Source organism: Aulonocara stuartgranti (assembly GCF_965226115.1).
Source record: "Aulonocara stuartgranti genome assembly, chromosome: 22".
Classification (NCBI taxonomy): domain Eukaryota; kingdom Metazoa; phylum Chordata; class Actinopteri; order Cichliformes; family Cichlidae; genus Aulonocara; species Aulonocara stuartgranti.
The window spans coordinates 29281201-29306406 of NC_138957.1; the positions used below are offsets into that span (position 1 = coordinate 29281201).

Consider the following 25206-nt stretch of genomic DNA (forward strand, 5'->3'; position numbering starts at 1 on the left):
GATGTGCAACTTTTGAAATGTTACCACTGTCTGCAGATCTGCAAGCATCAAACGAAAAGTAAACCAACTGTGCCATCTAGTGGCTGAAAGACGACATAGGACATCAATAAAGGGGGGCAGAAATCTTTAATGTAAACTGTCATGTAGGTTTTTAGATGATTACTTTCAGAGTGCAAGGAAATAAGCTTCATCTTAAAAAACAAATAAAAATAAATCTACTCATAGCAGATTATAAATAGGTTATCATGTAACATCTTGAGTGTCAATAAGCTGCCTCGCTTCATTGCTTTTATTGTTCAATGACAGGCAGTTAAATAAAAACGGTGGATAAACCGACAAATCTGTCAATAAAAAGCTTCAATAACATCCCGAGAGGCTTCCGAATCTTCCTGATGCTCGTTTCAGCTCGTGCTCAGTAGAAGCCGGAGTCCTGAGCAGCCCAGTTCGGTGTCTGAGGAAATGACACAAAAAAAAAAAAAAACACATCAAAAAGAGAACAAACACAAAGGTAACAAGAAATTTGTTCCAAATTAGGAACCATCATAATAAAAAATACCTGCCAGCTATTCTGTCAAACTGACTGACAGCTGGGAAAAAACAGTTCACATTAAAATAATAAAATCTTACAAAAACTACTGAAGTACTGCAAAATTAAAAAAGGAAAAGAAAACCAGGAGCCATAATTATAACGAACTGAGACAAATACAACGAAATATATGCTCCTGTTTTTCCACATTTATCCATCAGAGGGCAGTAGCACGAAGGAAAAGCGTCTGACACATGATTATGCAGGTGAGACACATTTGTATATTTAAATACAAACACAAACGTTTGTATTTTAAATTGTGTTTTAATTCACTTGTCCCAATATGTTTTTTAAAAATGAAATCACAGACGAGTGATCATGCTTACTGTTATCCTGCACAGATAAAAATCCTGCAGTATTCACTCAGGCTTGAATAAAATACTGAATAGAAATGATGGTTTGCTGCCAGCGTTACAATCAAATGCTGTCATGATGTTTGCAAGAAAATTTAGTTTTCTTAACTTTGTTGGACCAAACAGAAATGCTTCACTGTAGTGTTCATTTTGTCTTCCAGCAACAACAAACACGACCAATGGGTGACATCTTTTAATCCCTGTGCAAAGTCCTCAGATTACCTCGTTCCTGCTGCTGTGTGCCAGCTTTTTCTCAATGTTCATCGCCAACATCTGACTGCGGAAGGACAAGCTCTTGGTCTTCTCGATCACCTGTTGGTACGGCGACACTGCGTTGTTGCCCATCACGACGTGACCCTGAGAAACACTCGCAGGAATTAATATTTCCCCCCTCAAGGACTGATTTTAAAGTACTTCAAAAATAGCGCTCTGACAAGCAAAGAAATACACAGTGTTACTACTCAAATCAGCAGTCATGGCTGTTTACGCTCAGTGATTTGAAGCTCATCTGGATCAGCGAATGCAGAGCCTCACCAGTTTTGAGTCGATCTTGGCATCAAGTCTGGCGTTACGGATGAGGTTGACGATCCACCTCTCCGCCTCCTCAGGCGTCATGTTGAGTTTGTCTGCCAGCATGCTGGGAGGAGAGAGTGAAAGAGGACGAGGCGTTTCATTTCAGTAAATATCCTCTGGTTAAATCCAAAAGTCTGCTTTTGAATATACTTTAAAAAGAACAAGGACACGAGGTTAAAAAAAACAAAGTAAATAAATATGGGAGCACAGAGGTCAAACAAGTTCAGAATATGAATCAACTGGGCACAAAAAGTTTACAGATCTTGTAGGTTTAAAAAAATAAAACTTTTCCTCTAAAAGCAATTATAACTTCAGAAATAAAGACACTGCATAAAAAACCCTGACATACTTGATGCTGATGCACTGATGAATGCGGCAAAAGGTTTCAAAGATGAAGAGTCGGGCATTCTCGATGAAGTCCTCCAGACAAGCGACCAGAAAGAAGTCGTTCACAAGAACCTGACAGGGACAAAAACACCAGAGTGGTGAGCATCCATCAGGGTTTATACATACCAGGAACAAACAGAAGACCGAATGTTCTACAAATGAGCAATTTTTAGTTCCCCTCTGCCAAATACAGGGTTTGCTTTTCAGCAAGGAAATAACTACATTTCTGCCCCGAAAGATTACAACCCTCACCCTGCAGTGCTGAAAAGGTGCGTATATTCAGAGCATAATAATACCACCACATGGCAGCCACACATTATGTGCAGGCAAATATTTTCTGTGATTTAGATCTTCAGCTACTGGTTATTCAAACCTGCATATTAAAATATCTCAGTGAAAACCATCCAAGTAACGATGCAGCACACATTTCTACAGAGGCTTTTTTTGTATAATCACACAGGGCTGTCAGAACTCGCAGCTGAAGTAAGTAATGCTTTTATATTTACAGCAGACAGCAGTGGATGGCACAGCCCTTGGTTTTCCTCACGTTTGTGGGAGTGAGCCTCAAACCAAAATCAGGACCTTGCTAGTGGGCGATACCCACCATCTGTTAAAAATAAATCAAAATACTGGTGCTAGAAGAAAATACGCACCATAGAAAAAAATCCTTCCAGCAAAATGCCTTTATGAAACAGTGTCTTACATGTATGTAAATTATGCATTAATGTGCTTAATCAGTTCGTGTGTGTGTTGCTTCTGAAGTGGTTTTTCTTACATATTATATATAAAGTGCTACAAGATGTTAATGCGTGTTTATCATCAGCCTCAGTACCAATAATATACTACTTTCCATGTTTTGGTAAATTTAGTTTTAAAAGGCTACTTCTAACACATCTCAGCTTCATCACTAAGCAGGTATGTGCAGGGCTGTGGTAATCTCTCTACAGTTAAAAACATCCATGCTTTTTAAAGCCCACAGTGTTTTGACAGATCAGTGGAAAACAGCTTTTTTTAAATGACCCCACACACACACCTTTGACATCAAATATTTTGCCAAAGGACAAAAAAGACAATGAGAGGCATCACACCGGTGTTTGTTGTTGAGACTATTTTTATATTGTATATGTTATTATATTAGGTGCATTTGTCACATGTTGAGTTTGAATAGTTTTAGTTGTAAAAGAGATCTTTCTATTAAAAACGAAATAAAAGGGAAATAAAAACACAAAAGGAGCATTACAAAAGTAATTAGCTCAGGTTGTACGTAGCGCACTGAATCAACTCCACACTTTCACAGTAAACTCTGCAGACGCCACATTTACACATTTAAGTCCTGCTTTCTTTCATTTAGTGCCTCAGAGCTGTTTGATCTGCTGGTCTGTCTGCTATCGACTGACGAAGCTGTGGATGGTGCTTGTCCAAGCAATATTTAAGACCGTTTAAAGAACCGCTTAATACAGAAGTTGTGTCCTGTGTTGATCACTACAGACTTATTTGGGAAATTCTGTCAAGCATTTCTTTGACTTGAGGTTATGACAGCAATGCATCAGAGCTGGTAAAGCAGAGTCTTTACTAAAAACTAACCACTCACAACAACACTGGTTAAGATTTATAGAATCTCATTCTTGCAGCTACGTACGGTACACAGTATTTAACTCCATCGTCATGACTAAATTTAACCCACATGGACATTCGGCCCTTTTAACCATCACTGGAGAGCACAAAACAGTTTTTTAAAACCTACCAACATCATTCAAATCCCTAATGATTAGAAATCTGTCACTAAACAGAGTACTACTAGGCTGCGACTGCATTTCTACAAAAATAAAAGCGGCAGCGCAGAGGAAGGATGTTTGAGCGATCTCAAACTTCCAAGAGTTTAGATTTATGAACACACCGATGACAGACAGATGATATTGTGGTTTCATTTCGCAAACAGCTGTTGTGTAATAAATTAAGTCACTCACCACTTCAGCCACACTGAAGCAGCTTGCTAGCTCACTGATTGTTTTCATATTTCATAGAGGACACGAACCAGGGCCGTGCAGACATCAACTACTTCCTGTCAATCAAGTTCTCAACAAGACTTTAATCCTCAAACTGCACACCGCAAAACAAAAGCAATCATGTTTATACAGTAATTAAGACAAGTTTTTGATCTCCAGAGAAAGAAAAATTAAAAATGTAAATTTATATCCTCTTGAGTGTTACAAACCAACAGAATCCATGACAACAGACTTTCTTAATGAACTATCTTCATTCTTCCATCATTGCGCTCACTCTGCGTATCTGACAGGATAGTTGAAGGCTTTGCCAGCGCTGCATAATTTATACAAGAGGGGTTAAAAGCGAATTGATGAGAGTGCTTCGAGAATGTGCAAAGTGGTCCCCGAGCACAACTGCAAAATAGAAGTCAAGGGTTTTTAAAGAGAAGGCAACCGAGTCCGAAATCTGACAGCTGTTCCGCTTTGAAAATCAAACTGAATAAAAGTAAGAGCCAGCAAATCAGGCCAGACATGGATTTGCTTGGGTTGAATAGCTGCAAAGTTAAATGCCTGGGACTCAGGAGATCACAGCACCAAGGCTGAGGGGGGCTTCATATCACCCCTCAGTCCCAGCTGACAGCCAACTTTTGTGGGGCGATTTAGGCCTGTGCACGATGACAAAAGCACACCGTCAAAGACGAAAAACTGAACGAGGACGCTCAGGATGCTTTTCTTACCGACTCGCACTCCCTCAGCTTCTTCTGTGCGCTGTCGAAGTCAAAGTTCACGTAGAGACACTCCACAAACTCCGTGATTGGGTCCTTGTATGTGTAGGACTCCTTCAGGCGTGAGAGAGAAGCCATCATGTTGATTAAGTCCTCAAGGCACATTTGAAATAATTACTATAATCAACAGTTTCTCGGTCTTACCTGTTGAATGACTTTCACCAAGTCCTTGAGAACTTGCCTGCGCTTTCGTACATCTTTGTTGGTGATGACTGCGGTTGTGAGATATCGCAGGATATGCGGGCACATTGTCTGGATGGCATTCAGGTATCTGAAAAGCACAAAGGCAGCACGGAGCCAGACAAAAGTTATTCTTCACAATTAAATTGGTAGTATCAGCAGTCATTATATTTCAAAAAAGAACCAAGAAAATGCATTCACATAAAGAGAAACTGATAATACAAAAGTAAGGTGGCAGTCAAACTAGTAATATCTTCAATAATGTTCAAAGGTTTAAAAAATGATGTCCAAATGTCCTTGAGGATGGAACATCCAACATAAGCAGATGACCGCATCAGTGGCCTGAGCACAAGCCTGGCATTATATTAGAAAGATGACTGTTCTGTGATATAACTGATTATACAGTGACTCACTGAGGCTGGTAGAGGAAGAGCTCGATTATGTTGTCCCTGCCTTTGGGATGGTTGAAGAACACAAAGAGGGACCAGTGAATGAGCCAGGTCCTCTGCTGGAGTGACTGGAGTGGAGAGCTCACAGACTGAAAGGAAACACAACAAAAAACATGAGAAAATGTGACATCAGGCCGGGGTTTCCCGCAGCATACGGCAAACACAACCACACGCCAGGCATCAGCACAGCTTGGTCTGTATACCAGGGATTATTTTTGCCACTATAAACCTAAAACCAACAACTACACAGGAGTTTAAAAAGAAGAACATGAAAGAACATCCTAGAAGATGCACATATGGTATACATGTGAAAATCCCTGGGGACTTCCTTCTGGAGTTATCACTTTCACAAGATTTTCAGAAAGGTTGACCTTCGACCCCAAACTTGAGATCGGGTCACTGAAATTCGACTCTTCCAAGATTAGTAGATGCACCTACGGTATCAATTTTAAAATCCCACACGGCCTTATTGTCAAGTTATTGCATTCACAAACTTCTCCCATCTGCGTTTTACGGCTGAGAGATAAAAAGCTGAAAACAGGCAAATGCTTTGACTTCACACGGTTTTATCTGTCCGCCAATACCCATCAAGTAGTGTGCGCTAATGAATGTGGGGAAAAAGCATTCATTGCTGCCTGCAAGCAGCATTAAATGTGACTCAGTAAGTTAGTTTCTATTCATGATGAAAGTGAGAAATCAGGTGTACCGTCCTCCCTTCTAAAGCTGGGCTACAGTAGCTGAAGGCCTGGATTTTACTCTGTTGTGGACACGAAAAGCTGGAGACCTGACGTCTGAGTAGTCATTCCTCTTATACTTCTTTAAAGTTTACTGTCTGTTCCCATGCATGGTTGGTGTACTGTAATATGAACAAGTCACAAAAAACAGGCAGACACGCAGACGTCTGTGTGGACCCTCACGCTCACTGTCAGATGCTGAAATTTATGTCACAGGGACCCAAGCAAACCCAAGGGTAAAACACACTTTAATCATGCTTAACCAGGATTTGGTGCTTTCTTATTTTATATTCACATAAACGTGGAAAACAAACCACCAGGAAACTCTTTCTATGGCCTCTCATGAACAGCATGGTTGGCCAGAGCTTTTAAGCTTTGCTGCCAGTGTGACTCAAGATTCACAAAACTGAGGCCTCGGTCACACTACAGCCCCTTTTCCATTAGTACCTACTTGGATCGACGCACCGCGGTTCATCATAGTTTTCAGGGTTTTAGGTCACAGTACCTGCTACCAAAACCTGCTCAGCTGGGGCTCCAAGTGATCCGAGCAGATACTAAAAATGTAACATTGATGTGCCACTGATTGGCTGGTCAGTTAGTCAATGAATCGTGGGAGCATTGCATTCACAAAAATCGAAACCGCCATTTTTGAAACCCAGCAACGAGTGAAATGCTACAAAAAACAATGGCGTGGTCCCAAGTCTTACGAAAAGCCACAGACCGAGCAGCAGGTATATCGTCGCCTTGACATCCACCTTTGTTGTAGCGTTTTCTATATCGACCACAGGTTGGCAACCTGTCTGTGTGACTGGGGGCTTTAATTCATCACCAGCGTTTGACACAAATGTTTGCCGATCAGAAAAGCATCTTAATGCACTTTAAAAAACAAACAAAGTTATGCAACTTTTTTGAGCACACCAGAGAAGTGGATGTGCACCTCAAACAATCTCTTTAATTATTTTCTTACATTGTTGTCGATAGTTTCCCTTAGACGAGTGAGATCCTCCATGGCTGCTTCCCAGTTCTGCATCAGGATCTCAGAAGCCAATTTTCCCCACAGGGAGCTCAGTGCGTTCCTGTCTGTTGAGGGGACCTGAGCAGATAGCAACAACTTATCAAACCACACCAAGTGCTGTTTAAGAAAAATTAAAGGCATCCAACTTCATATTTACTACACAGTGTATAAGTTCACATCTTACCAAGACGCGGAAGAAGTAGAGGTATTCTGCAGCCCCAGAGTAGTTACCGCATTCATACTGGAACTTGGCGTACTTGTAAAGAGTATCCAGATATTCTTGACGAAACTAGGAAGTAAAATATAGGCGATTAAAATGGAAGCTACATTTCACTGAGTTCTTCCATCAGTACCTGTACGATAATAAAACTGTCTTGAAGCATAATCAGTGAACTTGGTAATAAAATCCCCCAAAGTTGATTCTGTTAACCTGCGTTTTCACTCAATTCAAACTAACGTCTTCAGTCTCAGATGATTTCCCACAGCCTTATAAACAATGCTGCTGAATAACGACAGAAACCAGCACCACTGCTCGTTAGCTGAGACCAAAGAAGCCTCTTGGATGAGCGATGAAATCTAAATGAACAAAATCAACTTTTGGGATAAAACTGTCATTTTTAAAAAGGTATAACATCAAGTGAGGATGTGTGTAAGTAGTCAATTAAATGCTTAAATGCTGAGTAATGGTTGAAATTGCCTTTACATACAGGCACAATATTCATAATGTTTAACATTGTCTCATTTATTCTGTTTTCAGACTACTAGAGTTATCATCTGATCTTGTTTTTCTCCTGTTTAACTAGTCGATTATACATCCTCTTGATTCAGGCTAAAATGAAAATTATATTAAGTCTACAGCTGTGCAGTACAGTGAAATCAATGCTGCATGTTTAAAAAAGTGCTACCATCAATTTCCTCTCTAAGAAATCTGACAGGGAGAGGCTGGAAAGCTGACAGCAAGTGGCTGATTAGTGAATGTGGCAGCATCTTTCATCTTTTTTAGTAAAACAAAGCCCTCCCCTCCCTGACAACAAGCCCCCTTTTCTAATGCACACGATGTGGACAATGCTGGCATGCACTGACTAGTCGGTAATAAGAACAGTAATTTATCTGTACATTAGATTAAAAGACTAAAATTAAGGAAAGAAATTAATTAGAAATCAACAAGTATTTACTCTGATTTTTGAATTAGTAATGAGCACACTGGTGCATCATGTTTGATGTTTAAGGATTCACAGATTTGGATAACAGTCCTGCTGGCTCACCGTGACAGCTGGTTGTTATGGAAACTAAAGCACACATCTAGCTCCCAACTTCCAAGATTAAAATGCAGTGCACCTTTTACCAAATATGAAACACATTGTGCATACACAGCTAACATTTAAATACTCACATTGTGCTTTTCTGACAGATAGTCAAACAGCATCCTCCCATCCCTGGTGAAGATTAAAACAAACAGATGAGATGATGTCAAACAGCTAGACGACTTTCACAGATCACATAAATAAAAATCACAAGAGTAATCTGATCAGAGCTGCAGTGAAGAATGGACAAGGCTTCTGAGAGAGATGAATTTTTCTGACCTCGTGGACTGCATCTGTCGAGTGGTCTCCGGGTCTTCAAACATCTTGACGATTGGCTCCGTCTCTGACTGGAGCTGCTTCAGCTGGGCCACTACAGTACTTCTCTTCTCCCTTAAAGCTGAAGCAGAACAATAAAACACATCAAAAACAAATCAGCAGCAGGTAGACAGATTTACTTTGGCTGAAAACAAATAAATGAATGCAGGACACTACAAAACCAAAGCAAAACGTTCCCTTTAAATGTAACTTAAAAATAACTTTAACCACCTAAGTTCATATTATGTTACTAATATTTCATGATCTCTTAACTCTAAACTGTCCAAGTGTGATTCATCAGTAGTTGGACAGTAATTAAAGTTACACTACAAAGGTCTGGCTTCTATGCTAAACTTTGCTTAAACTTAAAGATTAAGGAAACAATACATAAGATAAGATGGTTTTCTCCTAGATCAAAAGGGGCCTTTGGGGTTGACCAAACACATAACAATGGTTCGTTCCCGTATAGTTAAAGTAAAGAGTTTGTGTTACCATAAAGCACATTACTGTAACCCATTTAAATAACTAAAATGCATTTAAGCTTTACTAAATTAAACCTGGCTCAATTATTTAAGTGGAAAATCAAGATCGCTTTGTTTTATTCACAAGAAAACTCTGTATAACTACGGAAAAACCATTGCTAGCTTAAAGAGTCTGTAACCCATCTGTGGTGAGAGGCATTGTGAGCAAATCAAATGCGTCTGTGGTACAACATTTCTTACTGTGTTGTAACAAAGCAAAGTGTTGAGTTGTTTTCTTACAGTGTGGGATTTCCTTGTCCGGATACAGATTTTTGTACACATCCATGGCGAAATCCACCATGTTTGTGTCGCTGAGTAGGTCCAGCTTTCCCTGGAGGAGTTCCTTCTCATTGTAGATCTGTTACAACAACACACATATTCACAGGATTGGTTCCCTTTGAAACGCGAATTCAAATAATGAAACACCGGCATAAACGCTCTTTAATAGCGCCAGGATTATCACAGCAGACACGTGAATGGGGTTCCTCCCATTCAATCAGCTGTTATGCTATGTCGCTAAGCTATAAGCTAACACGCGGGGTAACAATCATAAGCCAGTTACCTACTGCATGCCTGTTTTATACATTTTCTAACCACTTATGGTGTCGCCAACTAGCATTAAAACAATAATCTGGTTATAAAGGACTAAAGTGTATACCCAGTTGCAAACTAGCTGTTAGCTGCTAGATGACCGGCTATCTAACGTGACTGTTAGCCAGTTAGCTCGCTAGGTCGCATCGCTGCCGGCCACAATCATATTTCACCCTATAAACCCCGCCAATAAACAACTGCATTTTACTTTTACACATATCACGCAAAAACCTCCATACCTCTTTCACAGACAAAAACTCCAGCAAAGGGAAAACCAAATGCCGGTCCAGAAAATGTGCAATCTTGGTGGTGAGATCGTACTCTGCCATCTTGACTGGCTTCAAAAGCAAACTTTATTAACAAAAGAGCGACAACAAGGCTCTGCTAGAGAAACTCAGAGCCCCGCCCCGACCTTGAGACCGCTAAAGCGACGTCATCACATTTCCGGTGAGCGCTTCATTCATTTTGGCTCCTTAGTCCAGCTATCTATCTATTCATCTATCCTTGCCTGTCTTCATTTGGTTAACCATTAATTAAATAGCCATTAATTAAATTATATAAAAATAATTTAATGTTGACTTTTAAGCCCGCTCTGTGCTCGCAACAAAATATAGTTGAGATTTTCTGCCACTGTGCGCCCCCGGTTGTGACCTGAGGTCCTCGACCAAGGCTCTGGTGGCCATCCCACAGTCTGGGCTGAGAACCAAGCAGGCTTTTCCTGTCAGGACACCCACTCTCTGCAACAACATCCCTGAGGAGATCAACAAGCTCACTATCAACTTTTAAATCCATCTTAAAGACATATTTTTATAACCAGACTTACTATTCTGCTAGTGAGTTTTTAAAATGTCTTAATTTTTATTTGTTTTAAATTTTTGTCTTTGATTTCCACTTTTCTTTCCCTCTGTTTCAGCATTCCCAGCCCTAATGTTGTTTCACTTTTATCTCTTCTTAAATATTTTATGTGTTGTTTGTTGAAGCACTTTGTAACTTTGTTTAGATATTTTTATTTTAATTGGTAAGAAAAAGTCATTAGCAAAGTTGTAAGTGCACATACTGTAAAAATTAGGTAAATGAGAGAAAAAAGGTTAAAAATTAAAAGAAGAAAAAAAACCTCTTTATCCACAGACAAATGGCAACAGGTAAAAAACAAACAACAACAATGAATGGGCTCATTAAAAACAAACAAACAAATGACTAAAATTGGTCTGCTCTTCTTTTTCATTATCTAACTAAGATCAAATTATTCTCATATTTGCCTAATGAATACTCCAAATCAGCCTAAGCAAACCATTGGCAGGTCAAAAGATAATTCCTGTCAGTGATAATTAGATGTTCTGCTTAAGATCATTGGGCACTTGCATTCTTAAATCTGAAACATATTACCTACCTAAATATTGCTGTACACCAAATGCTCCCTAGTGAGATGTAATATGCAGTCAAATATTTAATCAGTAGTCTTCCCAGCGGGTCACAGTTTATTACAAGATAGATATCTGGAGTCCCTGCTGATCCTATCTACTCAGCTCAGTTTTTAGTTTGTATTCTGAGGTTGCATAATGTTTTCTGGAGCAAGAAATATCAAAGAATCCACCTCATATAGCTCTGATAATGTCACCGTGTCTCTGTAAGTAATCCAACCACATGAATGCACGATTGGTTTCCGAGCTCAAGCTGTGTGCTGGTCTGTGTTATTACAGATTCAGATGGTTATCCCCTGTAGCTGTTAGGCAAACTCCAGACAACCTGAAACATGATGCACTAAATGTTTCTGACTTGGCACGAGGTAAAGACACCTTTCAAATAAGTAAAACTACAAGAAAAAAAACATCTTTTTTATTGTTGAATTGTGAGTGACTGTGTTTTTCACATTTTTAGAGAAGCACTGGGCTTAATCTGAAAGGGTGTTCATTTAATGTATTCTGAAACATTTTGGAGTCTTTGTGCTCCGTGTACATGCAGGCAACCAGAATGAGTCTCTGCTGTTTTACTGACCCCCCCGAGGTCAGAAAAGGGGCCGGTTAGGCAGGTAGCAGCTGTCACCACAGCCGGGACTGTGATATCAGAAATGTGGGTCATTGAGTTCATCAGCATCAGTTAATGAGCAGGAAAAAAAAGCACTCCTCAGCCCACCGGGGTTGTTACCAGCTCGAACCAGCTCTCATCAAGTCAATACTCATGGAGGAAGATCCGTTCTCTTCAGGGAGGAAGTATTGGTTGTATCCTGAGTCAGATGTTTTGTAGGAGCAGAGGAGGGTTGATTGCACACCTCTGAGCCTCTGAGGCTGCCAGAAAACCAATGATGAGGGAAAGATGGCTCAGCCCGAAGCCAACGTGAGTTCATTTATCTCAATACAAGAGATCAAGGAGCATAAAAAAGGTCTTAGTAATCAAAAATGTTCAAATCTCACTATTACTACGTCATGATCCCTGGCAACCTATAGAGGATGCATATAAATGGTCGAAAAACTATAGCTGATGACCCAAAATGCACAAATTGAACAAAATAAAACTCAAATCAAATCAGAAATAATGTGAAATTTGGAGGAAAGAGTGTGCTTTTCGGTCTGTCTTTGTTAGCATGTGATGGACTGGCGGCCGGTTGCTGCTTATAAGATAACACGTCTGACACACCGACCAAACAAGAGCAAATTTACTTTAAGTCTTGTTGCCCTCCAGAGCACCGTTTCAAGGAAATGTGTCCTTCGACCCATAAAATAGAGACAAAATGTTGTGCATTATCAGGTTTTCAGGTTTAAACTTCCTCCCACCTGGGCTTGACTACTCACACACTCACAATAACAGTAAAAGCATCTTCACGTTTATGTGCTTAATCATCGCTGTTTAATATTTGGTAGTAAATCAAACAGTAGGCTGGACATGTTTTACTTTCTGGTGCAATAGAAGAAAAATCAGATAATCATAATCAAGTCTTATGTCATCCACCGTAAAGCAGGGACGTCCTTAACAATTTTTATGAAAATTCATAGAGCATTTATTCCAGTATGGCGTCTAAGCCTCAGTGGAGGAGGGTTCTGGGCTTAAACCCAGGCAGGGCTCGCCTGTGTGTCCATGTTTGCTACTGAAACGTATGCTTTACTAATGTTGCCTTGGTCCAGGATTCCTGTGAAAAACAGAGATTAAAATCTTAATTTTAAGAGATTCGCTTCCTGGTAACAAATTTATTGAGGCATTTTATCCTCGACTGAAGTAATGGCAATGGCCTGTATTTGTATAGCGCTTTACTAGTCCATAAGGACCCCAAAGCGCTTTACACAACCAGTCATCCACCCATTCACACACACAGTCACACACTGGTGATGGCAAGCTACATTGTAGCCACAGCCACCCTGGGGCGCACTGAAGTGGTGAAATGATCAACAGACTAAAACGAGCAAACATATTTTTTTATGGTGGAGGCAAACATTCGCAATTTGGCTTTTGGAGCTTCTTGGAGAGACTCACTTTTTTCTGTTATATGCTATCTAAAGCTCATTTTGCTATTCGAGGTAGTGAAACTCTTTCCTTGGTGTGTCTGCACAGATACAGTTAAGAGTTAAATGGAGACAGAAAAAGCTGCATATGTAAAACTTTCAAAAAGTGCTCTCTCATCACTTTGCAGCTCTCTCTATTTTCTCAGAGGCCACAGGTCAGCAAAGACATTTTCATTGGCTTTTCACTACCAAGGCAATGAATTCCCACATGAGATCTGCATGGAAGAGGCTGTGCATGCCTTACTGTCGTACATAAAAAGCCGAGACTGAAGGAAACCACTTTCTTGATGGCAAGCATCCCCCCCCCTTTCTCTCTGTCCATCTTAGAGGCCAAGACATATCCCAGATTTGATCTCAGTGGCTGGCAGCCTTCCATTTCCACTTCTTTTTATGAGAACAAGAGCCAGCTGGCTGTGGTGCACTTCGCAGAAGAAGCCAAGGATTTAATAAAGACATAAGAGACACAAATTAAACTGATTAATGAGAGACAAAAGTAGCTTTCTATAAAAGATGTAATATTGCATGTCATATCCGCCCTTGGATGGCAATTCAAATTCAGTGATGCCCTCCTATGAGATTTACTATGTCCTCTACCAGGTGGCATACTGCACCACTGCTCTAAGGAGCCCATCAGGACCACAAGCATTACAGTCAAAGAATTTCCATGGTCTGATATTAAAGTAGTGGAAATAAAATAGCAAGATGAACAGTCTGTCACGGGGATGCTCGCCTCCCCCTGAACATCAACTTCCAATTCAGTTTCCACACAGTTTCACTGCTAACACAGTCTGCTGGGTGATGTTTACTCGTGCATTGGTAAGAAACAAGCCCAGTGATGGCTTGTGGCTTGTTAGGTGCACTTGCTGTGCTGCAGTCACCAGGCAACAGTGGTGAGACACTTCCTCACACTGCCCAGCCCTGTAAATACAAGATTTAAGTGACACTAAAGACAAAATAGAAAGAGCTGCTTGATTATTATTATTTACAATCACACTACTCCCTCATTTTAAGCAATTCTACCAAGAAAAACAAGCTAATATGTGGTTAGGGTCCCTCAGTTTTTCCCCCTGTGCGTTTGTGGCTGGAAGTCGACTATAATAGAAGAAAATGAGCAGTTACCTCTGAAAAGTGGCCTGAATAAACTCCCCCCCAACAACCCGATGCACCACAATCTGTGCAATAAATATGAATATGCCATTCTAAACGAGCAAAAATTCAAGGGGCACATAAGAGCCATCTTAGAACCTCGTGAAGTATCTATCGGCTGATGAATCTTATAATTTCGAGTGAGGCAATCTATAGCTACAGCTTTAAATGACGCATTGATTAGCAAAACAGACAGGGTTGGTAACTCTCTACTTACAAAAAAAAGCAATTTAAATGTAAAAACTCACTTTAATGCTGGTACAATGTTCCAGACCACCAGCTGGAACATGTGCCTCTCTGGTTACAGGAGTGCACACGCAGGAAAAAGTCCCGCAGACTTCTAACACACTAAAAATAATTTACTATTAGCTTCTCCCCTCTGGAAGTAGTCATAGAGCCCAGCTCAGTGTGCCAAAATGTTCCATATGAACATGTTCCAAACTTATGAAGATTTTAATCAGCCAAGAGACGGTGGGAAGCAATTTTAGTAAAATAACACTGCAACAATTATTGATGTCTGGTGTACTGGAGGTGGATAAAAGTCACTTTTATTGTTCCTTATAAAATAATAACAATGATTACGATACATTTTGAAACGCTTGTATGTTGTGTTACATTTTGAAACGATTAGGCTCGGCTTGGTACGCTTGGCTTCTTATAATCTCTTGGCACAGCAAAACACGTCTCCATTCTTCATACAGAGTGCAGCTGGTAGTTGTTGATATCACACTACATCTGTTGGTCGGAAAATGTTAAGCTGATTTCAAATTCGGAGGTTTGGACAAATATCAATCCACCCCAATTCAAAATACTAAAGTTAAGAAGAAAAATCAGGTCGAATGTGACTCATATTAAATCATATATTTAGTTTTGAAACATAGTGTAAGTGCTGTACATAAAGTCCTTCCAGTGTGGTCTAAGAACTGGTAGGCAATCAACTCATATTAGATGAGAATCTTTTAATTTCTTTCCAAGAAAGGTGCTCTAGTCTCCAAAACAGAAGGTTAGGGTTAAAGTAGCTAGGGTTATACCTCAAAATCTTTTTAAATACAGGCACATAAAAGCAGCTCTGTATATATTGAAGACACTCTCATACAATATTAATTCCAGTATTCTTGGCAGTGTCATGGATACAGCCTGTGCTTTGCTCTCTGTGTGTCTGAGTTCACTTCCAGCTATGTATCTCTATTCATCCTGTCAGTCTGTCCTCTTCAGTGTTTGTTTATAGAAAGCTTTTAAGATCTAGAGTCAAATATCTCATGTCAGCATCTATAGGTGATGCAGTTTATTGTCCTATATGTGTTATATGGATTACATTAAATCCGCATGTTATCGAGTTAAATCTAACATGGATATAAGGCACACAAGGTAAACTCATTCCACAAAAGTAAGACCCATTTTTGCTTTTTTCACCTGTCATGAAGATGCTTTTGTTAGTTGTTGTCAACGCTTGTCATCCCAAACAAAGAGCTGTTGTTTTCTCCTTTTCTTTATTTTTTTCACTGAAGAAGAAAAACATGGTGAAAGTGAATCCTCCTCCAAGAACCTCACAAACTCTGAAAGCTTTGCCTCCAATTGTTTTGGGAAAAAATGTTTAATCTGTTTTAGTTCTTGCAAAATGTCACTCAGACAAAGTAGACAAAGCAGACCAGAGGCCTTGAAAGGGTGCCAGTGATGGGCTGTTCGTTAATTACTTTGATATGTAACTAGAGATGGCACGATACCACTTTTTTATGTCCGATACCGATATCATAAATTTGGATATCTGCCGATACCGATATGAATCCGATATAGTGTTTTTTAATCAACAAAACTGTTTTTTAAATATCTTGCTGCATTTTGTATAAGTTCATACTCAAGTTTAAAACAACAACTACACTAAAGCTATTCTGTTATATCTGTATGCAAAAAAAAATATTTCATAGTTCAGCAATACTGATCAATCTAATAAACTTAAACCTACACCATCCTCCCTATTCTGGTATTTTAAAGAGTACTTAGCATAAATATTAAGCAACCTAACTAATAGGGTTCCAACTCCCAGCAACAACAAAAATAAATAAATAAAAAATAGGGAACCACCCCTCACGCTCCACCTCATGATGCTTAATCGACGTAATCAACCTTAATTTGATGCAGTGTGAAAAAAATGCACAGAAATCAATTATTTTTCAAGAAATATTAAATAGATTCAACATCTTTCTTCAACAAAATTGCAGACTGCACAGATGGTACCTTCCCAAAGGAAAAAGTACTATAGCTTACTAGGGTATATATATTAGACTTAATAGTTACTATATACAGTAATTGACTTCTATTCATTTTACATCAAATTAAAACTTTGGGTGTCAGATAATTATTTATTAAAAGCTAGACATTTTAAATGAGAATAAGAAAGAAAAGTATGTCTTTGTGCCCCCTTTTCCCTGTTAATGCCCTATCGGCCCCCCTGGCTAAACTTTGCTAGATGCGCCCCTGCACAGTTACCAGCCGTCAGCTACGTAGAAAAAGATCCTGGAGTAGAAAGTAATATTAAATACATTCTAACAACAGCTGATCAAGCTTAAACGTGCTGCTGTTGTTCAGCCGCTGGTTTCCTCTTTCTGGTGCAAAGTGGGCCAAAAGCAAACTAGAGACACGGACTCGCGACAGAAAAGCCGATCAGCTGATCGTTAAGCAGTTTCATGATTGAAGTAGCAGCAAGAAGAGGCAGTCGCTTGTTAAGCTTAACGCAGGAATGCTTTACAAACATTCAGAGATGGACTTACACACTTGCTTTACTTCTCTCGGGATAACTTTGTCGGAGATGAAATGCCGGGTTCAGCTCCAAATGCTATCCAGACCACCGACAGGTCCCGCATGCCACAGCCGCTCTATCACGTGATGCATACTGCTCCGACGTGCTAACGTTCTGAGGTGAGTTACGGCGTGTTGCAAGTTTTGTGAGGTGCTTTCGTGATATTTAATGGATCGGATTACATTTTTTATTTTTCTCCGATATCCGATCCAGTAATTTAGGTCAGTATCGGACCGATACGTAATATCGGATCGGTCCATCTCTATATGTAACCTCAGTATAGTAATGCTAATTTACTGCATGAAGACATTCGCTGCAGGTCCTGCAGGAATTCTTTCATTACCATTCAGGTTACATGAATATTGTATGTTTAAAAACGTGGGATCAAGGACATTAAACCGTAGATGGCTGGTGGACTCAGCCATAGTGATACATTCTCACCAGCAGAGCAAAAAAGACAGAACGAGCACAACGGGGATCAGAAAGTGGCAAATGTGTGGCAAGAACACACACACACAAAGACAAAGTAAGGCAAACAAAATCTAAAACCATTACTCTGTCTGACTGTGCCCGAATGGGGTGCAGTTATGAATTTATGAAGTTATGAAATGGCAAGATTAGTCTGGAAAGTTTGCCTTTAAGAACAAACACAAATAGGTCACAATTATACAAAGTGCATATTGCATATTTATTTCACATAAGCAGCTCAGTAATGTGTTTACAGTTATGCAGTAAGCTAAATCTTTCACATTAAAATGCTAACATGCACAATTTTTACATGTTAGCAGTGTTGGGGAGTAACAGAATACATGTACCAGTGTTACGTATTTAAAATAAAAAAAATATGAGTAACTGTATTCCGTTACAGTTACAGTTTTAAAAGGTGATAATTAGAATACAGTTACTTTGTTGAAATAATGGATTACATGGTGGTCTTTTCCTGTTTCATATGTTAGGCTATCCCCTCTCTATCCCCTCTTTAATTTTGGTAATTAAAGGCATTGCCGGAAACCCAAACAAACACGAAAGAGGCTCCAATGTAAGCGCCCTGTTAATGTTGGTGGTGTCAGTTACACAATGGACCCGAATCCTGCACAACAGAGCAAGCAGTGCACAGGCAGGAATGCATTTCTTAGTTGGAAATTCCGACACCACTTCAAATTCAAAGAAGAATTGTGCAATGCAAACTCTGTTTGTTGTTGTTTGTTAAAAAAACAACAACAACAAAAAAAAACAACTACATTTTGCGGCTTGTATTCTGTAATCTATAGTGGAATACATTTTAAAAGTAACTTTCTTAACACTGCATGTTAGTTTCAATAGTTTTCCATGTATTTCTCAGGCACTGAAAAATTAACCCAAGTAAATATTAAAAACTGCAGTTTCTTGAGCGGCCACTTGAGACTGACTGCAATGAGAGGGTTAAATGGCCAGATAAACAGCAATAAAGGAAAAGTTGACTTAAAGGTATGTTTTTACAGCAACTTTATATAAATACTTTTCTACTTAATAAAAACATATACGGTGGTTGAATGTTTTTTGTATCATATCCATTCAAAGACAGAAAATTAGCATTGTGATTGACAGGTATGCTAACAGGTAGAGCTCACTTTGACTCATTACAATCGCTTAACCCTTTAAGACCTACCACAGAACAAAGTCCGCCAGAGCTTATCTGTATATTTTTACATGCTGCAGTGCCATTTTTGGGAGCATTTCAAGTTGCTATACATTAATACAACCATTATAGCCCAAATTTTAATAATATGTATGCATTAAGTGAATGGTAACTACATAAATTGCAAAAAAGTGCAATGAACTACAAAAAAATGAAAATCATTTTTGTTTTGTTTGTTTTTTTACATTATTTCTAGTTAGTGAAATTTAAGAGGTTTATCCCTCAAAACTGTAAATACAAAAAAGTTGCACAAAATAGTTAATACAACAGGAAATGGGTTGCATTGTTGTATTTTGTCATGTTTCTCAGGTCTTTGTCTGAATTTCTACGAACATTATTGCTAAGGATTGTCTTATTGCATTGGAGTCACACTGGGTTAAATATGTACACTTGGGTTTTAAGGGGTATTTATTATTTTCTTCTTTTTTTTTGGGTTGTATGGAAGCCCCAAACGCAATTTCATTGTTCTTGACAATGACAATAAATAAATAAATACCAAATACCAAATGTATTTGGAGTGTCTTCATAGTTTTAGTTTTGAGATACACAAATTGTTATTTACTGCAGGAAAAACAAAAATAAATATTATAATATTATATATTAATGCAAATTTGTAAAAAAAAAAAAAAAAAAAGCAGTGCAATTTGAGTTCTAAGCATCCCAGAAACTATAGAGAAGAGCATAAAGTCAAACATGACTTTTAAAAACACCAGTATAGGCTTATAAGGCCCTGAAGGTAAAAAACTACATTTTCCGGGAAAATGACGTCACTTCCGGTTTTGGGCAGGTAATGGCGGACATGCGATAGTTCGCGCTGATGTCTGTTCCAACATAGGAAGTTTTACGAACAGCTCATCGGATCAGTAAAGCGTGTTTATGGATTATTATGTTTTTGTTGCTGCAAGTGCTTTTATGCAATTTTTGCAAAGCTATATGTGGAAGGAAACCGTGACCTAGGACAAACTGATGGCATAACATGTAAGTACAACTCCTCTGGTTTCATATGCAAAAAAATTTATTGTGATAGCTTATGTGGTTCCAGTTCTACAGGGATTTAAAAATGGTTACGCAAAACGGAGCGTGCCTGCTCCGACCGGTCTTAAAGGGTTAACTGGACCTCTTGCACTCTTTCTATAACGCTTCACAAACCAATGGGTGGCATGGTTACCATGTCCATCTTTTATTTACAGTTTATTCCTATGCATTGGACTAAACCAAAACAACAAAAGTATTCATTTAAAAAAAGGGGGGCAAAAACAATGGGTGACGTTATGGTGGCTGCTTCCATCTTTTATATACAATCTATGATTCATCATAAAGGTACATTAATGGAATTTAATTTATCCTGAGAGAAGTCTTTGAAGAATTTCATAGCATCACTTAAAAAATGTGAAGCTATTTCAGGCTGAATGAGAGGGCCACGGCTTCAGTGGACTAAGATCAGAACAGTGGTTTTGTCTGTGTTGCTGTGTTAAGTGCAGGATTCATGTTGCATGCATTGCTTTTTCAGGTTTTATAAAGAAAACTGTCCAGAATCAGCAAACAGCTGCTCAGGAAAAAGCAAAGAAGATGACATGTTTTTATTTGCCTCCAACTGAGACATTTCACCCTCACATATTCTAAGCTGAATAAAATGAACTGAGCTCCTTGAGCTGTCTGCACAGCACACGCTCACAGTGTGAAGTGAGACCGGAGGTCAGACATTTTGTCGTCTTCTTAGTAATTTATATGTAATATTGAGAGTTTCTGGCGAGGGAAAGTAAGCGCTCAGTGCTTTGATCCTACCAGCCTGATGACTTTGCCCTCCCACTGTCAGAACACATACATACACAACTGTAGACTACCATGTGTGCTGTCTGATCAAAAAAAAGCAAGCTGTAAGGTAAGGCTGTGTTTAAGTAGAATAAAAAGAAAAAGAACAAAGCAAATTCAGTGAGAATGGAAAAATGCATTGATCTTGTCTGTGAATGAACTGCACTCACTAAAAGTAGCAGCTTTGCAATATACTGCAGTGTAGAAACAGCGCACCAGCTATAAAAAGATTTGCTTGATAGTAATTACGTTCTTGCAAATACAGTTTAGAAAAGCATTCCCCATTTTTATTCATCGGCCTATTGTGCTGTCAATCGCGCCACAATTTTCTGCAGGATGTGAACATGGCAGGTGTATTGTGGTAGCTTGAGGGCCATTTTGTGTTAGACCCAAGAATGAGAATGGAATTGTTTCTGCTTTATGTCTTTGATAGTAAACACACAGCTCAACTCAGCAGGAAGAATAACAGTGGTACTTTTATTTAGACCATAGCTACATGCTCAGACTACTATTTGGCTTTGATGGCTTTAAAGCAGCATTAATTGATTATTTTCTGCAGATAAAGCTGTGAATACCTTGGCAGAAGCCTGTTCACAAATATACTTACTCTGAGAACATAGCAGCATTAGCATTCATTTATACTCAGTCAGCAGTGTAACTATGTGTCGGTTTGTGCAATGTGCTTATAAAAGCCACGGGTGCAGCTTGCTAACCAAACTTACTGCTGTTAGCTGATAACTTAGCACCCAAAACAATATGTCTAGATGCAGTCGGTTATCTAGAATGCTAACTTTAAGGACACCATTATACCTGCCATACAGTGCAGGTGAACAGCATTGTAGAACAAAGTTGATGTCACCCACTCCCGCAAGTCACCAAGCACCTCGTGATTTTTGTAACCTGGCGCTGCAGCTGGGATGAAGACATGAGTGTATTATCATGTCAGTTTTTACTGCCATGCCAGTATTATATCAGAAGCTCAGAGAATCACAGATTATACAGAGGGAGATGATGCAACAGTTTGTAAAGATAAGATATGTTAAAAAAAAACCTTGACAATTTCTTTGCTTTTAATTTTTTCACTTACAAAGCCTCTAAATTTTTTGGGTGTATTCATTTTAAAGGAGAGAGACAGCATATCAACCAAAAACCCAGAAAGAAAATTCCAAACAGATTACGCAAAGGTTATAGATTGATGAGTGAATAAGTTAAACAATAAATACATTTTATATAATGTAGTTTTTATCTGGATTTTTCTTTTTAACAGTTTGTCTTTCTTCATTAAAATGAAACTACCGTAAAGTTATCGTTCTTCAAATCAAAACAACAAAACACTGTAATTTGTTATGTAACACATTTTTAATAAATAAACATTAGAGCGCTTGCATTTTTGGACACATTTGTTTGCAAAGATTTCTGATCCAAGTTATTATTTAAAGTCTGGAGAGAACAGATGTGTCTGGATCCAAGCATTTAATGAAGCTTTAGATGAAGGTATCAGTAAATGTGTTCTTCAATGCCTTTGAGCATAAATGCTTACATATCAAATTCCACACCTGCAGTGTGATGCCCAAATCTCAAAGATCTGGGGTCTTCAAAATCATCACTCAAAAACCTTTGTATGAATCCATCAAACCACACAGGGCTTTACACTCATTATTGATATGACGTCAGTATACAGACATAAATTTAAAGCCCCCATGAGTTGTTTTTTCGGCCTGCAATTTTACAAAAGCAAAGATGGTTTTCTGACTCACTTGCAGCATTTACTGGAAAATTGGCCATCCTATTGTCAGTGAAGAGAAAAAAATAACAACCTAAAATTAATCTTTCACTGAGATTTTCTATTTCTCCTTTTGAGCATGACCAGGAGGCTGTAAGACTCAAAATACAGCTTAGCATCCCTAAAATAAAATAGCTACTCTAATCAGCTAATAGCTAATTATGCAGATAAACTTGAAAGAAATCATCATGGAGAGTGTTTAATGAATCCAGAAACTGCTAAAATAAAATATCAAATCTTGGGCCAACATAGTTAACACTTTAGGTAAAACAAGGTGGTTTTCAACAGGAACCCCATCGCTTACTTTATATAAAGAAAGAAAATCCAAACCAGTAGCACACCACGAAGGCACGGTGCTGTATATTGCAGTTATGCTGCCAGAGGATAAAAATCAGACTGAAGAGGAGCTCAGTGTTGTTATCTGCATTACAAGAGATTTGAAGGAGGGAACCTGGGATTGGATGAAGTCTGTGAAGTTTCCCGCTCGGTATCCAGGCTCATTATTTTCCTGCGTAAGGAACCAGAAACAAAGCGCTTGTAAGTACATGTATTTTTTTTGCATCAGTTGCCTCATGTTTGTTCATGATGCAGATGTGAATCACCTCAGTTTGATCTGGTTTGAATGACAGACGGCATAATTCACCCTGGAGAACAGATGGGGTCTGGTGTTCAAGCCGACCGAGAACAAAGAGACGTTGTTTTTGTTTTTCAAGATTTGAAACCTGAAATGTTTCATCAGGACTTCTTTTCAAACACACAAGTCGACATTAAAGAGCACTGCCACCTCTTCCTGCATATAACCACAGTAAAGCAAAAAATATATTTTCGAAGACGAGCAGTATTTTAGGTATTGCATTACATTGTGTAATTAATCTTTTTTTATTCGCTTCAGGTTATTACCTTTGCAGCACCAGAGAGATTACTGTGTGTGTTTTCTGTGCAATGAAACCATTTACATTTCACATGCGTTATTTTGGCTCCGGCATGGTGATGGATATGTTGTCACGACGAGTCACTCACATGCTCGTGAGTCAGCTGGCACATCTTGAACTCCACAGATCTGCACTGTTCAGCCAACATCTGCCAGACTGTGAAGGAATATTTTGGGAGTACTGCTCGTTAGGTTCACCTGAATAGCAACCAAAAAACGAGAGAGAGGAAGAGAGAGTATGCATATTTTTCTCCAACTTCTGCAGATTCCGTTTCAGTTTTACAAGGAGGTTGAAAGGAATTTCATTTGCATTAATCACAGCCCTGAAAAATCATGTTTGAAAAACTCAACCGCTTCTTTCAGCATGAAAGTTTTACCTGTACGAAAACTGTTCACACTGAGGTCTGCAGCTGGGGAAAAACAGGATGCTCGTGGCAAAACACCATTATTATTTATTTATTTATCTATTTATTTGTATCACTTGGATTATGCAGTAAGAATGTGATCTGAAACATGCCTGTAAGTCCATCTCTAAAGGGCTGAAACCCCCCAAGAAAACAAAATAAAGATTTTGGAGTGGCCTGAACTGAGATGCTCTGCATGACCTTAAACGTTTGTGCCGTTTATGCTCGAAAACCCTCCAATGTGGCTGAATTAAAAGGCAAGACGAGTGGGCAAAAATTCGTCCACCGTAATGTGAAAGACTTATCATAATTACTTGTTTGTGGTTCTTGCTGCCAACAGTGGCACAACCAGTTATTAGTTTTAGGGGTCACTTAAGAGATACAAGATGCTCGGGTTATCTTTGTCTAGTATTAACATTTGTTTGATGAAACATATACATGTGACAAATATGAAAAAACACTAACAAATAAGGAAGGTGTCAGATACTTTTTCTGGGCTGTAGTCACTATAGGGGAAATATTTTTATCCGAAATATGAGAATCACTCATCCAACATCGAATTCAACACTGCACTTACTTGGGTTCCCAGAAATACACCTAACAAATATGAAGCCAGTCAAATAAGCAGTTGTACTGAGGTTTCTCTTCAATGAGATGTAGTGCATGTGAATTTGTGCTCTGGGTGATTTTCCAGTACTGGAAACAATTGAAGTAAGAATGGTAGTATTAGCTTAATGTCCTCCTAAGCCCAACCACACTCTTTCTCATGGGGTGAAGCTCCAATATGTCCCCTGTGCCAGGGAATATTCAGGGAATAACATCCTTGGAACACATCTTCAGCTGTCGCCCAAAGGCCCTGGGAGACATATTGGTGGCATCACAACCAGGTGCTGGGGATTATCGCAGAGGCCATCTGTGCAGCGATCTCTTTCATCAGACGGCAAAACAAACAGCAAAGTGCTTTATTTCTTTTGTCAAAGCTGGAGAGAAGCAGCAACAGCTCACTGGCAGCTGAAGGTCAACCTGCAGTGATGGCTCAAATTCCCAGACACCATAGTCGTGACTACACTCAGACCTGACATGGTTCCAGTGTCAGAATCGTTGAGGCAAGTGGTCCTGCTGGACTGACTGTGCCTCGAGAAGACCAGCTGGAAGAGGCATTCAAGAGGAAGAGAGCCAAGTACAAGGAGCTCATAGAAATTTGCCAAAACAGGGTACTGAGGGCCCACTGCTTGGCCAAGTGCCAAGGTTTAGCTAGACATTCACTCCATGGGGCCACCGAGCTGCTCAAGAGAGCCATCAGGAACATGCTGCTGCTGCTGAAAAGCACTGAAAGTGCTAAAATTGCTGTGGAGCAAAAGGAACAACCTGTTGGACAGCACA

The 25206-nt window shown here is 39.2% G+C and overlaps 1 protein-coding gene across 1 annotated transcript; it reads right to left on the reverse strand.

Annotated features, from left to right (window-relative positions):
- Positions 1-107: 107 nt before the first annotated feature.
- On the reverse strand, positions 108-10187 carry eif3eb (eukaryotic translation initiation factor 3, subunit E, b). The gene is made up of 13 exons (XM_082521870.1): positions 10018-10187; positions 9428-9545; positions 8631-8748; positions 8441-8483; positions 7232-7336; positions 7000-7125; positions 5263-5387; positions 4814-4940; positions 4622-4723; positions 1862-1971; positions 1474-1576; positions 1162-1296; positions 108-451 (listed from the first exon to the last, which is right to left on the reverse strand). The coding sequence occupies exons 1-13, from the start codon at positions 10105-10107 to the stop codon at positions 413-415; spliced, it is 1341 nt and encodes a 446-aa protein (XP_082377996.1). The 5' UTR covers positions 10108-10187; the 3' UTR covers positions 108-412.
- Between the last annotated feature and the right edge of the window lie 15019 nt (positions 10188-25206).

What these genes read in the sequence shown, in the direction of transcription:
- eif3eb (XM_082521870.1), bottom strand. Translation starts at nt 10,107, where the DNA reads ATGGCAGAGTACGATCTCACCACCAAGATTGCACATTTTCTGGACCGG. An exon ending in AGTTTTTGTCTGTGAAAGAG is followed by an intron (nt 9,546 to 10,017) that starts GTATGGAGGTTT and finishes TTGTTGTAACAG; the next exon opens with ATCTACAATGAGAAGGAACT. An exon ending in CACACAGCAGCAGGAACGAG is followed by an intron (nt 452 to 1,161) that starts GTAATCTGAGGA and finishes TCATTTCCTCAG; the next exon opens with ACACCGAACTGGGCTGCTCA.